The sequence below is a fragment of the Dendroctonus ponderosae genome, unplaced genomic scaffold (genome assembly GCF_020466585.1).
Source record: "Dendroctonus ponderosae isolate FM_Combo_2020 unplaced genomic scaffold, Dpon_F_20191213v2 Dpon_F_20191213_4, whole genome shotgun sequence".
Lineage (NCBI taxonomy): Eukaryota > Metazoa > Arthropoda > Insecta > Coleoptera > Curculionidae > Dendroctonus > Dendroctonus ponderosae.
Window position 1 is genome coordinate 371,369 of NW_026018611.1, and position 16,024 is coordinate 387,392.

At 37.3% G+C, this 16,024-nt stretch overlaps 1 protein-coding gene across 3 annotated transcripts in view; it reads left to right on the forward strand.

The window, feature by feature from the left end:
* LOC109543874 (suppressor of lurcher protein 1) overlaps positions 1-16,024 on the forward strand; it is a 97,997-nt gene that overhangs the window by 34,337 nt on the left and 47,636 nt on the right. For all 3 annotated transcript variants that reach the window (XM_048665982.1, XM_019913797.2, XM_019913798.2), the window contains exons 4-5: positions 3,935-4,115; positions 13,577-13,791. In XM_048665982.1, coding sequence (XP_048521939.1) covers positions 3,935-4,115; positions 13,577-13,791 — 396 coding nt within the window. The remainder of the gene's footprint in view (positions 1-3,934; positions 4,116-13,576; positions 13,792-16,024) is intronic.

The window sequence follows — 16,024 nt, forward strand, 5'->3', positions numbered from 1 at the left end:
TAAATGGAAATTCAAATGAGACGGTTCATTATTTCGGGCAACGATGCAAATGGGCAGATGAAAAATTCAAAACAATGCTTTGTTTTTGTTTCGTAGACCTGAAGTCGCAACCGGGACCAATTGATTTTTGACGAATTAAGTAGCAAATGCAAAATGTACCAATTTGCATAACAGCCCTGATTTTAGCAATTTTATTCAAAAGACAGCGTCTTAAAAGTACCGAGAGGAAGCCGAATAATGAATAAAACATGCACAAAAGCCGCTGTTGTTGCCAATTAATATTTGCTGGTTTACGCAATGATTCAAAGACATTGGCAGTAGAAAATAATAAAAAAATACAAAATTGGAACCTGAATGGAAAATCTGCACAGAAATACTCGCATGGGTATGGAGAATTTGCTCCATTATCCAGAGTGGCTGGCCAAGCATCCTAAACCCTTCGCCTGAGAATCTTTGGACTAATTTCAAGTGATTTTCATAAATGCGCCCGAATTTCCATCGGTTTTCGAAATATCTCCATTTGGAGTTGGAAGCACGAATGATTAAATCACTTTGCTAGAAAACCGTTTTTCCTTCTGCAAGCTCTGTTTCAAAATTTTAAAACTTCTATAGGGGCGAAGCTGGAAAATCGAAGTTTTGAAGGCAGAAAAAGTGTGTATTTATTACTAATAAAAACTGGCTTTGGTAGCTGGGCTGAGAAATTTTTGAAAAATTGTTAAAATTGCTTTTTCAGCTCGGCTTCAAAAAACCCGCAGTCGTACAGACAAAGATCTAAAGAATTCAATTTTTTCCTAAAGCAGGAAAAATTGTGAATTTGAAATGTTTTTTTTATTTGCTAAAGTTGGCCTTTAACTTTGGGCGCGCGGCGCTTCTGCAAGCTCAATTTGAGACTTTTTTTGAGGAGAGATCGAAGCTTGAAATTTTCACGCAAAGGTGAGAACATGTGTATTTTTTCATACTGTAAAGTTGGATTTTCTGGACGAATTTTTAAAAAGATTGTTAAATTCGATTTTCAGCTTTCGCCCCATTATCCAAACATTCCAATTCCAATTTTTTCGGGCGATTTCCGAGCAAAAATATGTAATTCTTCCGAGTCAAAAACTGGTTTCGGTAGCTTAATTGGAAAATTTTGGAAAATTGGTTTAAATCGGTCATTAGAATAAGAAGTGCAGCATTTGTACAAAATCTGCTTAAAAAATGCCGTAGGCTTACAAACGACCAGCTTGAACGGTTTGGCTGAAAATGGTTTTTTCAATTTAATAAAATTGGTCTTCAGTTTTGGACGCGCAGTGCTTCAAAAGTGCAATTTGAAAATTTTCGCACTGCTAAACAAAAAGAGATCGAGACCTGAAATTTTCTCGTAAAGCTAAGAAGATCTTTGTTTTTTTTTAAATTTAGAAAAATGTTAAATCCGATTTTTAGCTTTAGACGCCGGGGGATTTCCACTAGCTTTGTTTCAAAACTTGCCCACTACTAAACGCAAGGATCGAGAGTCTCAAATTGTCGTTTACATAGAGGGAATATACGTGTTTGCTTATATTTAAAAGCCAGTTTTGTTGCATTCGATTCAAAATATTCTCAAATTGTGTTGAAATCGATCTTTAGCTTTAGACATGCGACATTTCTGCAAACTCTAATTGAAGAACTCCGCAATTTTAGAAACGCGGTGATGGAGATTTGATTTTTTCTGCAGATTGAGAAAATATCTGTTCCTTTACACTGCAAAAATCTCTCTATTGAGCTTTCTAGAAATCTTCGCAACAGTTGTTAATGTCGGGTTTTACCTTTAGACGGGCGGCGTTTATGTAACCTTTGTTTGAAAAAATTTTCAGTCCCACAGAAAAAGTGCTAGAGTTTCCCAGTCTAACAAGTTTAACAAGAAAGAGTGTGAAAGTTGAATTTAATAATATATGATAATTTATAACAAGAAAACATTGATAAAGCGTGTTGATTTATATTCGAAAAAGCGCATCATCTTTGCTAAAACATTTTTTCGACAAAAGCAATCTAACTCAACTTAACCCAAGCCGAGATTTGCGGGGTTTCTGCAAGCGCGGTTTGAAAAATTTCGCATTCCTCTCCATGAAGAGCTGGAGTCTTGATTTTTGGTGCACAAATAGGGCAAATGTGTATATTTCTACGAAAAAATTAGCTTCACTGTGTTGGCTGCAAAGTTTTAATAATTTGTTAAATTTGATCTTTAGCTTTGGACGCGCGGCGTTTTTGGAAGCCTTGTTTGAAAAATTCCGCGCTCCTAACGAAAAAGCGCTAGAAAGTTGAATTTTTGCATTAGTGTAGGAATACAGCTTCTCTCCTTATGTGCGAAAAAGCTCGTTATTTTCAAAAAAATTTAAATTTGGTTGTTGGCGTTGAGCAAGCGGAGATTTCTCCAAAAACTATTTTTTTCTTTAATTCAAACCTTTAATACTTCCAAAAACGAAGAACTAGAGACCTAAATATTGGGAAGATACAGAAGTAGATTGGCTCAATTTGCTGGAAATTGCCTCAAATGCTTTAGCTTTAGTTGGGAGTTGCGAGGACGTGCGAGTACTTGTAGTCGATTAAATTACCGTGCAGGAAAAACCGTTGCTCTTTCAAGAAAATTGAGTTTCTTCCGAGAAAAAAAACTGTAAAACAAGCGAATAAAGTTTCACTAAAAATGCCATTATCATTTCCATCTGGAATAATACACTTTTAAGGAGCTAATCTAGTTGAAAAAGTAAGCCGAATTGTCTCGTTACCTTCCTTCGTATCCTCGACGTTCTGCGGCTCTGTGAAATGAAAGGAACGTCTGAATTAAAGCAAAATGGAAAGATCGTTTCCAAAGTAATTAAAATTCGAGGAGATAACGAGTCGAGGAATTTAGGAGAGCTGTTAATTGCTGGCAAATTACGATCGATTTAGACTGGTGGGGTTTAGTGTCTAGTCGGGAATTGTATATTGGAAATGAAACTTTATTGCATCTATCGATAGCTCTAGGAGAGAATGCAGCTGTTTGAGGAGAAAAACGTTCTGTGCAATTATGGGAAATGCACTAAACCGTGTCAGTTTGATGCCCTTCAGGCATTTGCTCAGTTTCATTCCAGTTGAATTAAATAGAATCTTTTTGCGCGGTTTTTTTAAATTCTAATTAAATCAGATGGCACCTATATAGCATTACATTTTAATCCGGCCAGTTCTCTTTTTGCATTTAACCGCAACTCCGTACAAACGGACGTAACGAGATACTTTGGCTTATCTTTAAAGTGGATGACGCCATTAAAATTTATTATTTTAGGATTCCGGGACAAGCTTATTTTGCAGATAAAACTGCAGCTTTATACGTAGGAAAAGGCTGCAGATGTGGGACAATCCAGCCCGATGCGAACTGTTAGGTTTCTGACTGATTCAATGCTTTTTGAAAATGCATTTGAATCTTTTAATTAGGCCGGAAAAGATCGCGAAAATCGCAAATTAAAACGTTCACAGCTTAATCAAACTACCATAAAATTTGAAATTCAAATCGCCATGCAGAAGTTTATCGAGTTAGATTGAAGCTTTAACTGGCTTGAAGGCTTAATTATCAAAAACTGTTTGCTTCAGTTAAACTTGATTTATGTTCGGTGGAGTTAAGATTAACACTTTAGTATCAGCGGCCAACTTCGGTTAGAGTTTAACGATTATTTTCGTAATAATTTTAACTGAAAAGGCCGTTGAAAGTCCAAGGCGATTTTTCACTGACCAAGCAACCAATAAATTGCCGGCTCAATCCGTCTAACAAGTGAACGTCTAAATCGGTTTCCTTTTTGGTCGAGATCGAAACCCAAACTGACCAAAAGTATTACCTCAAAGCCACATTAATTCCCCTTTCAGCCTAACAAGCAACATTTTCAATCCCCCTGAAAGTTTCCTTTTGCAGCTACCCGCAATACTGAAAGCAACTTATTTTTTACAGGTTGTCAATGCCTAGTCTTTTCATCCACTTACGGGAAGGGAACGGGAATCTTTAAAAGTCCCGATTACCCGACGCCATACTCCCCAAACATCGATTGCCTTTTATACAGTTTCGTTGCGGGTCCTGAGGAACTAGCCAAGATTACATTTGAGGAATTTGATGTCTACGGAGAGAAAACAGAGTAAGTTTTAGCATACTGTGAATGGTTCACTTGCGGCAAGTTAAAGCTCTCATAAGTGAACAGGGACACTTGAAAACTTCCTTCTGGACGCCGAAGTTGATTCGTTTTGAAGACATTGTTTCATTCAGAGCAAAAGCTATTAGAACTGTGACACATTCAAGCTTTTTGTGCATTTTTCGATCAAATTTTACAGAAAATTAGGCAATTGCCCAATTTATGAGAGTTTTCAGAGTTGAAAGTTCGCAGAATCGATTTCTGGAATCTGCTGAGCTAATTCCAAAAATTTGAAACTTTTTTGTTTTCATTGGTAGCGTCTGCAAAATGTAGTAGAACGTTTCGAAACTCTTTAGAAAGAAGAGCCGGAATTTTTGTCTACATATAGGGAAAAAGTGTCTTTATTTATATGTGTAAGTTCATTTTGATTAGCTCACTGGTAAGATTTTGAAAAATTGTCTAATTCAGTCTGCTTCGCACGCGCGATTTTCGGCAACTTCTTGTTGAAAAATTCCGCTCTCTTTAAGGGAAAGCTCTACAGTTAAATTTTTGCAATGAAGTAGAGATAAAGTTACTCTTCATATATTCGAAAAATTCTTATTATTTTCGTAAGGAAATTTTTCGAAAATGTTCAAATTTGCGTGAGCGTTGAGCAAGCAGCAAATCTGCAAACCCGGTTTAAAAAATCCACACTCCCAGCGGGAAACAGCTAGAGAGTTGCAGTTTTGCACTAGAGTAGATATAAAGTGTCTCTTAGTATGCAGGGAATAGCTCTTTATTACCTTCGCAGAGAACATTTTTAAAATTTTTCAAATTGGGTCGTTAGCGTTGAGCAAGCGGCAATTCCGCAAACTCTGTTTCAAAAATTCCCCACTCCATCTGGAACAAGCTACAGAGTTGAATTTTTGTACAACAATTAAGATAAGTTTTCCTCGCGTATATTCAAAAAATTACGTTATTATCGTTACCACAAAATATTTGAAAACATTTTTAAATTTGATATTTAACTTTGGACAAGTGGGACTACAGCCGGCTGTTTTAAAAATTGCGCACTCTTAACCAGGTTGACTTAGAGAGTTGAAATCTTACACGAGAATGGAGTCAAGCAGTCTTCGCTTATGGTCAAAAACTCTCGTTGTTACCTTTACTGGAAAATTGTTCAAAAATTTTAAAATTCGGTCTTTGGCTTTGAGCCAGCAAAAATTCTACAAACTCTGCCTTAAAAATTGCGCACTACTAAAGGGAATGGGCTAGAGAGTTGAATTTTTTTACTAGAGTAGATATAAAGAGTATCTTCTTGTGCGCAGAAAAGTTCGTTACTACCTTAGCAGGGAAAATTTTGAACATTTTTCAAATTGGGTCGTTAGCGTTGAGCAAGCGGCAATTCCGCAAACTCTGTTTAAAAAATTCCCCACTCCATCTGGAAAAAGCTACAGAGTTGAATTTTTGTACAGCGATTAAGATGAGTTTTCTTCACGTACTTTCGAAAAAGCACGTTGTTGTCTTTGGCAGAAAAATTTCCCAGAAATTTTTCAAATTTGGTATTTAACTTTGGAGTTACTTAAGTTTAAGTTCAGTTTCTCTTCTTACGACTGGAGAAGGTCGATGTTTCAAAGTTCAGTTTTATAGTCGGTTTTTTGCTCCAAAAGTGGTTAAGCCTAGAGTTTTGAAATTCTGAAGGAAAATCGAGGAAATGTACCTCTAGAGATATTGGGGATTTCAGTTGTTGAATGGATTTTTTTTAACTGATCAGCAAACGTTGTACTTTTTGGCTTCATACAAACCTTGCAAACTCAAAACTATCTTCAACAAAATCCATTAAGTTGCAACGTTGATCAAATAGATTTCCTAAAAGCAACGGGAAGAATTTCAAAGATAATCGGGTTTCCAGCTTTACCAGGCTGAAAAATTGAACGCATTGACAAGCTTTAATTTCCACGGCCCCAACTAATTTCCGTACATTTTTTTTTATTAGTAAAAGCCCTGGATAAATGAGTAACGACTCAGCTAAAATATGATTCAATTTCCACGTGAATTGAGGCCATTTCCTATAGCAACAAAAGGTTCGATCTATGGATGGCCATATGGATAGGAGCGCTATTTTGCGTGCAATTCCCGATGATTTATTTTATTAACCGCCGCGAAAAATTGCCATCATTTTTTCGAATATAATCTTCGTGACAAGTTGAATATGGCCGGTCGTAAAAGGGGAATGACAGATGCCGATACCTTCGAGACTTATTTTAAGCATTTTATTTGGAGGGAGTTTGTCATGCAAATTGAGCTGCAGCAGCTGCCGGGAATAATTTCAACCGCCTCCATTACTTGGGGCCACATAAAAATGATAGATTCGCACCACGTATTCAGTTTAAAAGGTTCACAGCGATCGGAATCGTATAAAGCCCTCAATCAGAACCAAATCATTGCTAAGTTTGCAAACTTTAAAATAAAGCACCTAGCAGAGCAATAAGCCTGCCAGCCAGCTCAGCTTTCAGCCGGAGAAAACATATCTTTGAGCCAATTTATAGTATCGAATTTAAACTATTTCGCTTAATCAAAACTAACCCCGAAGTAGCTGGATTAGATGCAGGAAACTTCGGCAAAGGACGTGCAGCAGATCGGGATTGAAAAAACCTTTTCAACGTGCAGATACAGGCATTTTTTGCGAGAAAGCTGCCAGATTGTTTGTAAGACGATTGAAAGAAGCGCAACTTTGGGCAGGAATTTATAAATTAATGTAATACTTTACTGAACGGCAGGGATTCTTATTAAATTCAACTGGATATTTTACGATTTCTTTCACTCACCGAACTCTTTGAGCTTGGGACGCTAATGAAATTTTTCTACGGTTATTAAAAATTTATGCAGGTATGCAAAATGTAAAGAAAATCTTGCGAAAGTTTATGAAAAGGCCAGTCGCTAATGCTGAATTGAATCTGAATTTTTCATTAGACTAAAGCGGGTAAATCGGCTAATTAATTTTGAGCGAACATTGCTTTATATAAGCACATAAGAGCTTGATTATCCATCAATAAACACTAAGACCTGCTCACGCAGAACAGGATGCGACCTTCAAAATGTTTCCACTGAATTCAGTTGAGAACTCCATGTGAGTTTTTTTGTTAGACGCCATATTAACCAGGCATGGGAACACAATTACTGAAACATCAGCAATCACTAAACATTGGCAAATGAAAATTAAATGCACTTTACTTGTTTGCTATTTGCATCTGCTGCATAAATACACAGGTTGATCTGCATGAACTATTCGCAATCATACGATGTTAATTTGCAGCGATTTGTGTACAAAAATCTGGATTCCACTTAATTTGTCCCGGACGATTATGTTAAATGAATTTTTCAAGTACATTTCATAAAGAAAATTCAATCTCATCCACCCAGATTAATCAGGCTGGGACGTAAAGGAGCTTTTAATCGGTTAGTGTAGCCCGAAAGAACAAACGGGAGATTAATAGAATTCAAACTTAACTTTAGGCTGCGATTAAATTAAAATAGGAAATTAGACGTTTAAGACAAAATAATGAATATTAATGGCATTAAACTACGATTCGGATGCTGACATTTTCAACCGGTTCCAACAGACTAACTATTTAATGAGCGTTCTCTATAAGATTAAATTTTAATGTCCGCGGTTCGTACGTTCAATCAATCGATTCCCAGCGAATTCGTTCACTGGCTGCTGATTTGAAAACCCGATGTTCACATGGATACTCTGAAAATTTTCAAACAATTGAGTTGACAGAGTTTATTTTAGCTGCAAAATTTCAGATTATTTTCCGGGTAGGCAATAGATTTATTTCTCGCCTTCAAGGAACTTTGGAGGGAAAAGGAAAGAAAATTGGCTGGATAATGATTTGATAAATGAACGCTTTTCCAACGACAGATATTGAATTAAGGGCCTAAAAACGTTAGAACAAACTTCTAAAAACTTCGTCAATTAGGGTCTCGACCTTTTTAATGTATTCCGCAACTCGTTAGAGCTGTTCACCGTTTGAAGACGAATTTTTGCAAAGCAACCTTAATACTTTGGCATGCAAATGAATTTGCTAAATTATAAACAAGTCGGGTAATTGAATGGCTGAATATGTCCAAACAGACAGGGCCATTTTCCGGGTAAAGCAGCGAATTGAATGTGGATCGAACAAAAGCATATAATCGCTGAACAATCGCGAAAGCAACGGCATAGTTTAGTGCAGAACAGTTACATGGAACGATTTCCGCACTAGCACTGTTTGCTGCCGTTATAAAGTGGAAAAGAGCATCCTAATAAAGTTCATGAGCGGTGCAAAAGCTCAAGATTGCAGTTTTAGAGTTGTTGGTTTGTAAAAGTCTTAAAAGCGATAAAGGCAAACTGTGCAAGAGGAATAAACGTTGAGCGGAAATGGCTTTTCTGTCCAGCAGCAAAGTAGGTATGAATGGAAATTTTTCCCAGTTTCGCAAGCGAATACATTTTTTAAATGAGGGAAAACGAAGAGAATCAACTACTACTTTTGGTAACTTGAGCCTCGTAAAATGAGTATTGGCTTTAGTCTAATAAAGCGTGCAACAACTGAAATATTTTAAGCGCTGAAGGTGCCAAGTTCGAACGTAGCATTGCATGGGAGTGGGAGATCGCCCTTAGACTCCCATGTGTGCGAGTGAGACTACCGATGCCTGTTACGTTCCAGAATCGGAAATCGGTTTCGTTTACTTTGACCACTTCAATGAAGATTTGTTCAACATCAAAAACACTTGTAAGGCGCAGCATCAAAAATATTAAATCCTTCGTTTTTGCCCATTTTTTTATGAGAAAATGTATGTATAAATAAAAAAGCCCTTAAGCATTAGGTTTTCAGTTTGATGAATCTAAAACTGGTCTCACGTTGTTATCTACACGCGAAAACCGCAATGAAATAATGAAGTGTCTTTGAAATATTCAATAGGACGTGAGCTAGATGGTGAACAGTCAATTAGAGATGCGAAAAGTTTCCATAAATTGGAGCTTTCACTATTGTTCACGTTGACAATGAGGCTGTAGCAAAACAGCCTAATAAGATTAGCAGTTTAGTGCTTAAGAAGTTGCCCGCGCTCTCGAATGTTGTGCATCTGACTTGTGTATAGAAAGTTCGTAAGTTTGGGCTGTAATAAATTTGCAACTGGGTAAATATTTTGACGTTGAGATAACCGTGTTAAAATGCTGTTGTGCTAAACTATCAACGAGGTAGAAATTATTATGCAGCCGATGCAGTCGGTTCTGCAAATTGTGGAGCGTTTGGAAAAGCAAATATCTTTATTTTGTCAGCGGCAATTGCGAAACGAAAATAATCATGTTTATTTTCCGTCTTTTAAATGTCATTTTAAATCGGCGGGGCCCAGTAAAATCACTATCGGCCTCGGTTCCGAAGAGCTTTATTGCGGAAGAGCCATCAAACGCTGACAATTGCGTCTCTATCTCTTAGAGAGCGTTATTGAGATTTTACATTCGCCTCGTAAAAGCGGGATACATTTCCTCTTTGGATCAATCAGAAATGTTGAGAACGGAAGGAAAGCAGGGACGGAGAAAAATGACACATCAATCTTGCCAAATGAGATACAAGATGCCGGCAGACCAAGACATAAAACCAGGTAGTAAAAGTAATTAGTCGTCTTAATTTGCTAGATGGATTCGGTAAAGTTCCAATTAAGTTAATGCCAGTCTTTTCGCACTTGGGCATTGAGGGAGTCACAGACCAGTAAGCTGGAATTAATGAACATGCTTCCGAACCCGACAGGTTTTCGCTGAAGTAATCTCGCTGATTATTAGTTTGTCAGCAGTTTGATGTGTCTGTAAATGCGTGTATACACCTTGTTTAGACGTTATTTTCATACAGAAAATTGGATTTCGTTACCTGAAACCCGGGAAATGAGCTTTGTTAAATTATCATCAGCACAAGTATGATTTGAAATAACATTTTACATTTTATATCAGGATTTTTTTAATTCTAAAAGTCCAAAAAGCGAATTATTCGTTGATGAAATAGACATTGATTGCGATTGACCACCAATTTTGCCCTATTTAATTAGACCAAAAATGTTTATTTGCGTGTTTTCTGAGCTTAAGCCGTTGCTATTGACCTAAGAAGCTCCTTAATATGCGTTTACTGGAATATTCCAATGTCCGAATACAATCTATATTTTTTTATTTTCTAAAAAGTCTGAAACACGTAAGTTGCGTTATCAAATTTCCTTTTTCCTTACGGAAAAGTTCCAGTCGTTGGCGATACACTTTTGGAATTAGGAAACTTTGCAAAATTGACCCAGAAACAAAGTCAACTTTTCAATATATACAGGCACACCTTTTCTCTATTCATCTGGAAAAACTCAAGCCTCCAGGCCTTCCGTCTTTGCAATGCGGCATTTTTCAAACCGAGCTTGCAGGAATGCAACCCTCCTAAAGTTATACCCCAGATTTAAAACCTTTTTTAAAAGTTGCGCAGGAGATAATAACTCGCTTTTTCCAGTACAAACAGAAACAATTATTCTGTATCGTACTGCAAAAACCCAATTTTCTAGCTCTTCCGCATTAAGAGCACGGAATTTTTCAAGCAAACGTTGCCGAAATGCCATACGGTCACAATGAGCGACTGAATTTTTAGAAAATTTTAGCAACTTTAATAGGACACTTTTCTGCGCATCAGGAGATGAAGCAGATTTTCCTTATTCTGTTCCTGTTCTGAAAACTCAACTGTCTGGTTCTTCCGCAATAAGCGTACGAAATTTTGTAATTTGATTAATTTTTTGGGGAACAAAAGTTATGAGTTTTCTTCATTAAAAACGAAAGCGAATTTTGCTTCTAATGTGCCAACAACTGAACCATTTAGCTCTTCCGCATTAAGAGAACGGAATGTTTCAAACAAGCTTTTTTGGAGAAAAGACCGATTTTGAATTGACTTTATTTCCTCAAATAAAAAAAAAAGTTAAACTTTCATTTTAAAACCCTTGAAATTAGGACGGAAAACCAAACGGGCGAAAACTTGGAAACAGAATAATCCAAACAGTTTAACATTTTGAACATTTCCTGACAAATCCGCCCCGAATTGTGGGCTCTATTAATCCGTATTCGTATAACTTGCAGGACATTAAATTCGCGAAACCTTGCGCCCTAAAACTTCATAATAATTCACCTCAAGTCATAAAACTTTTCAATGTTTTCGTGGAGTTTATCAAAGCATATTCGAGATGTCGAGCCGTTCTTTAGTCGCTCAAATTCTTGTAAAACTTCCAGATAAAGAAGGTTAAAATTAATGACCAGGAAAACTTCTTCGTCCATAAAAACTTTAATGCGATGCTTCTATATTTAATAATAGGATGATGAGTTGGCATTAAACTTTCAGTTGCCTGAAGGTGGAATATGTTAAACAGCTGTTTTGCAGCTCAAAAAATATGTATGCGGGCAAGTTTTTGGGAAGTGTGGAAATTAACTGAATTGCGGGCTTCTGTTATTATTCTATGTAGCATCCCAGCAAACAGGTCCCTTGATCAAGCCGAAACCGGAACCTCTAATCGAACAATGCAATTTGAAATTAACCTTTGTGGTATACAGTGAGGGCGTCGCAGTTCAGTTAAGCACAAAGCCCATAGACCAAGTCAAACAAGATCCAGTTTCCTGTACAATCGCCCCGAAATTAATTTTCCTTTAGCTCTTATTTAGAGCGTTTGGCACACATTAAAGGTCGCAATTTCAACCCGAAATAGTCATAGTTTACATAAATTTTCCGAACAACTACATATTGGCTCACTTTCAAAACGCCCCGATACGGCAAAAACACTTGCTAGGTAATAACATTTTAAGAGCCCATTTCCAGGGATAGAAAGGTTATTGTGGCATGATGAAAATATTAAACTTATATATTGCTACTCTAAGGTATTGAAGAAACTTTATGAGCTATAAGAACTTTTATATTACGTGCTGGCGAACAGTATTATGGGCATCGGCAATAAGCGTTCCATTTTTATGAGAACTTTCCCATATCGGAAAGTTGCTGAAATTCTCAACCTGCCAACTCCAAATCTAGTGGTGTTGCAATGAGCAAAGCTCTGAGATCATCTGGAGTTTTTGCGATAAATTGGGCCAAGGGCAAGGAAATTTTCTTGAGTAGCAGATGATTTTCCAGCAGGATTCTTTGGGAAACCGTTGGGGAATAAGTTTTAAAACAAAGCTCAACATTGCGATTCACCAGCGATTTTCACGCCAAATGTTGTGGCTGAAATTATTGAGTTTATTTCATGTGTTGCCATTTGATCTGGAATATTTCAACCGATAGCAAGCGAAATTCAATTTGGAGGCACTTCTAAGAAAATAGTGTTCGAAGAGGCGCAATTTCCAACGATGTAATTTTCCTCGTTGTTTAATGCCTACATTATTTTTTCGAAATTGCATTTGGGTTTTGGTTAAATTCAGAAAAGTGCCTTATTAAATTCCGGGAAATTTTGGGAAATTAAAGGAAATTTTAGGCAAGCTCGGTTGAAAATTCCTGACCTAACGCAAAAGAGCACAAAGCAAACCTTTGAAAACTTCAAATTTCAGATTTATCCAACGTTATCAATTTTACAATTGCGAGCTTTTTCCTTCCAGCGGGTAAAACTTTCGACCTTAGATTATCGTCATCAGGCATTTCCTGACCCATTTTACAGGCATATTTTTCGCTCCTGAAATACGCATCTCCATTTTACTAATCAATTTCGTGACTTAAACCCATTAAAATTTTGTTTTGTAAGATGCACTTTATATTGCAGATTTTTCCGCCAACTTTTACCTTTTTGCGGCGCTAAAAATCTGAGAAAAAAGCGCAGTTTGCAAACTTTGTCCGCACCATCAATTTCAATTCCTTCTAGGAAAACTTTGCATGCAAATAAATAACCTACTGAACATAAGCAAGAGAAACGTGGAAAAGTTGAATCCACTCGCAACATGCCGAGGTATTGGAAAATATTGTTTATGGCTTTCCAGTGAACCTGCTTTATTCGTCGCATGTTATACAAAAATGCATTGTTCTGGAGAAGTTACTAGTTCTTCTTCAAAGCAAGAAACATCCAAACCCGAAGTTGCTTAGAAGAAACATTGTCGTAAATTTCTTTAAACACGCTCTTAGGATGTTGTGGGATCCACTTTATCTAAGCTGTTGTGAGGAAAAAGCACTTTTAACGGAATAGTAAACCATGCAGTTTCCTCGCTGTAACCTAATCCAGAAGCCGCATAAGAAGCGCTCTATGTGACGCTAAAAATGTATACTTTCAAGGGCCCGAAAGTTTCTGGAAAATTTCCCATTTCAAACACTATGAGTGATTTTCACCATCTGAAACTTGAAGGGAAACGCTGGATGAACTAATTTCTAGTTAGTTTTATTGAAATCAATATTGCTGATTTATAATAGCCGAACTAGAGGATTTAATTATGTTGAACTTTACCGTATTTATCTTTGTTTCAGCTGCCTGCGAGGAGATTACGTGAAAGTGTTTGTGCACCTAGACTCTGCCCGAATAAACGAATATACGCCTTGGGAAAGCGTATACTGTGGCAATATAGCCGATCTTCCCACCGTAATTTATTCCTCCGGTCCGGCACTAGTTTTAGAGTTTCACTCGGGATCAAGAACTAACAACTCACTGGGATTTATTGGACAATTCACTTTCGAGGACAAGCGTAAGTTGCTCTTTCTTTGACTTATTTTTCTCCGCCATTTGTAGATGAGTTTTCTCATTGGGTGTCTGTTGCGGTGAAACTTTGAGGATGAGAAAGTTTTCGTTTTTATATCATTCGAGTGTTTCGGTCGTTGACTGATCTATCGAACGGTTTTAATATACAAACTGAACTGTTGAAGATGAGTTTTCATGCAAGGAACATTTCGGTTCAAAACACTTTTTCTGTTGAAATCCATTTTTTCGACGCTCTGTACATTTGTAATTTTTGTAACTCTATATGATGAAGGATGGTAACTGCATTCACTCACAAACCATTTGATTTGTAAATTTTCCCTGCAAAACTCTGGATGTGTGAACAACCGAAAAACTAAAGATTCTTATATTATTGGGCCGTCCTGACGTTGTGCAAGCACACATAGTTAGCACCTGCATGCTTCAGACGATCAAACTCGGAAGAAAAGTCTCTAACTTAAATCAATTGCATGAAACTGATTTTCCATTCTGGAACGTATCGGGCAGCGGTAATCTCACTCACGCCCATCAGAGTCCGAGAGAGATGCACGATGGTCCAAGCGTCGCTACGTTCCAAGTTGACACCTTTGGCGCTTAAATTATTTGGTTTTTGAGACTTGATTTAAAAATATTTTAACTGAAGTTAAAGATTGATTAAATTTTCTATCAAAACCGTTAAGCTTTCGCGGTAATTGGTTGAAACTGGTGAGGTTATCGGCTTTTCGCTGCAATAAAGTTCCATGCTCTATCTAGGTTGTAGAGCAGTCAGAGCAGCTTGGTAGTTAGTTGAATATCAAATAACCAGTTAGAGAACGTCGATCCATGTAAAATGCAGGATAATTCCGGGTAAAAAATCTGAATGAAAACTCTGGTTCGCAATGATTCCAATTACTTGTAACTGGCAAGCCCGAGATCGATCTATCAAAGCGGAAAGTTTTGCAGATTTTTCCGGGAACATTTCACGATCTGACGGGCCCGGTTGCAATTGATGTGCATTTTATATGAGCTAGTCAGAGAAAGTTTGCACAGTTGGCAGATGTTGTTCACAGTCAGTGGTAAAAACTGGAGTATAAACTTTCGAAATCTCCGGAGAACAAGTTCCGGACGGTTGAGGGCACTCCGGGGTGTATTTCCGCTTGGGAAAAAACTTTCCGTCAACTTGGACTAGACAAGAGCGACGGTTAATACATTAAAAATGAAGCAAAACCACTGTGCGAAGATATGGGATTTGTTTCCGACTACACTGGCTGCCCACTGGGAATTTGTCCGCAAAATTGCAATTCTTCAGCTTTCAGCTGAATATCGAAGGATTGCATTTGCTGCACAATGCATTTTAAGCCCTCAAAACTGCCAAAATCTGCAGCAATTTCCCGTTGGATTCAGCAGTAAATCATCACTAACTAGTCATTCTAATCGCACTCTCTAAACCCTTAAAATTGAAAATTAATATCCTCTTAAACAATTTGAGCTCAATACTTAGTTGAAAACTTACCCCGCCATTCTATGGCTTAGCTAATAGCCAGCCAAATGCTGTGTAGCTGAGCGGTAACAAGCAAAGTTTCCCTATTTATGTTAATAAGAGCAACAAGCATCCCGGTTTCGTTCGGATGTCACGTGAGCCATTTACAAAGGAAATTTGTAAGGGAAATTCCGGCCATTTAGATCAATCATTGCATTGCATATTCATGCATCACTTCCGGCTGGACGTTATTTAGCAATGGAAATTAGGCAAATCTAGCGGATGGAAGTCGTTGCGAAAATAAGTGGAATGTTCGGGATATTTTAATTAGATTTCTTTAGGATTTTGGCCGGTTTCCGGATAGTTTTACTAGAAGAGAATCGGGAGTTTTTCAGAATGTTGCTAGCAGATGAATGTATCCGCAAGACGGGTATGAATAAATTGTAAAACTTACAAATTTACTGAGAGGAAAATTGGTTTTTCGGACAATGTAAAACTTGTCCTCAAAACGTGCAATAAAGACGATTTGCCGGCAATTTGCCAAAAATGTTTCAGTTTGAAGCTAGCCAAACAAAACTCTTCAATCTACCGCTCTGTAGAGTGTCTTAATAAGCTGCAAAATTTCCAAATCTATTCAGAAACACGTTGATTTTTAAAGGAAGTTCAAGCTTGCCCTAAAAACGTGAAATAAGGACGATTTGCAGGCAAGTTGCCAAAAATGTTTCAGTCCGAAGCTAGCCAAACAAAACCCTTCAATCTACCG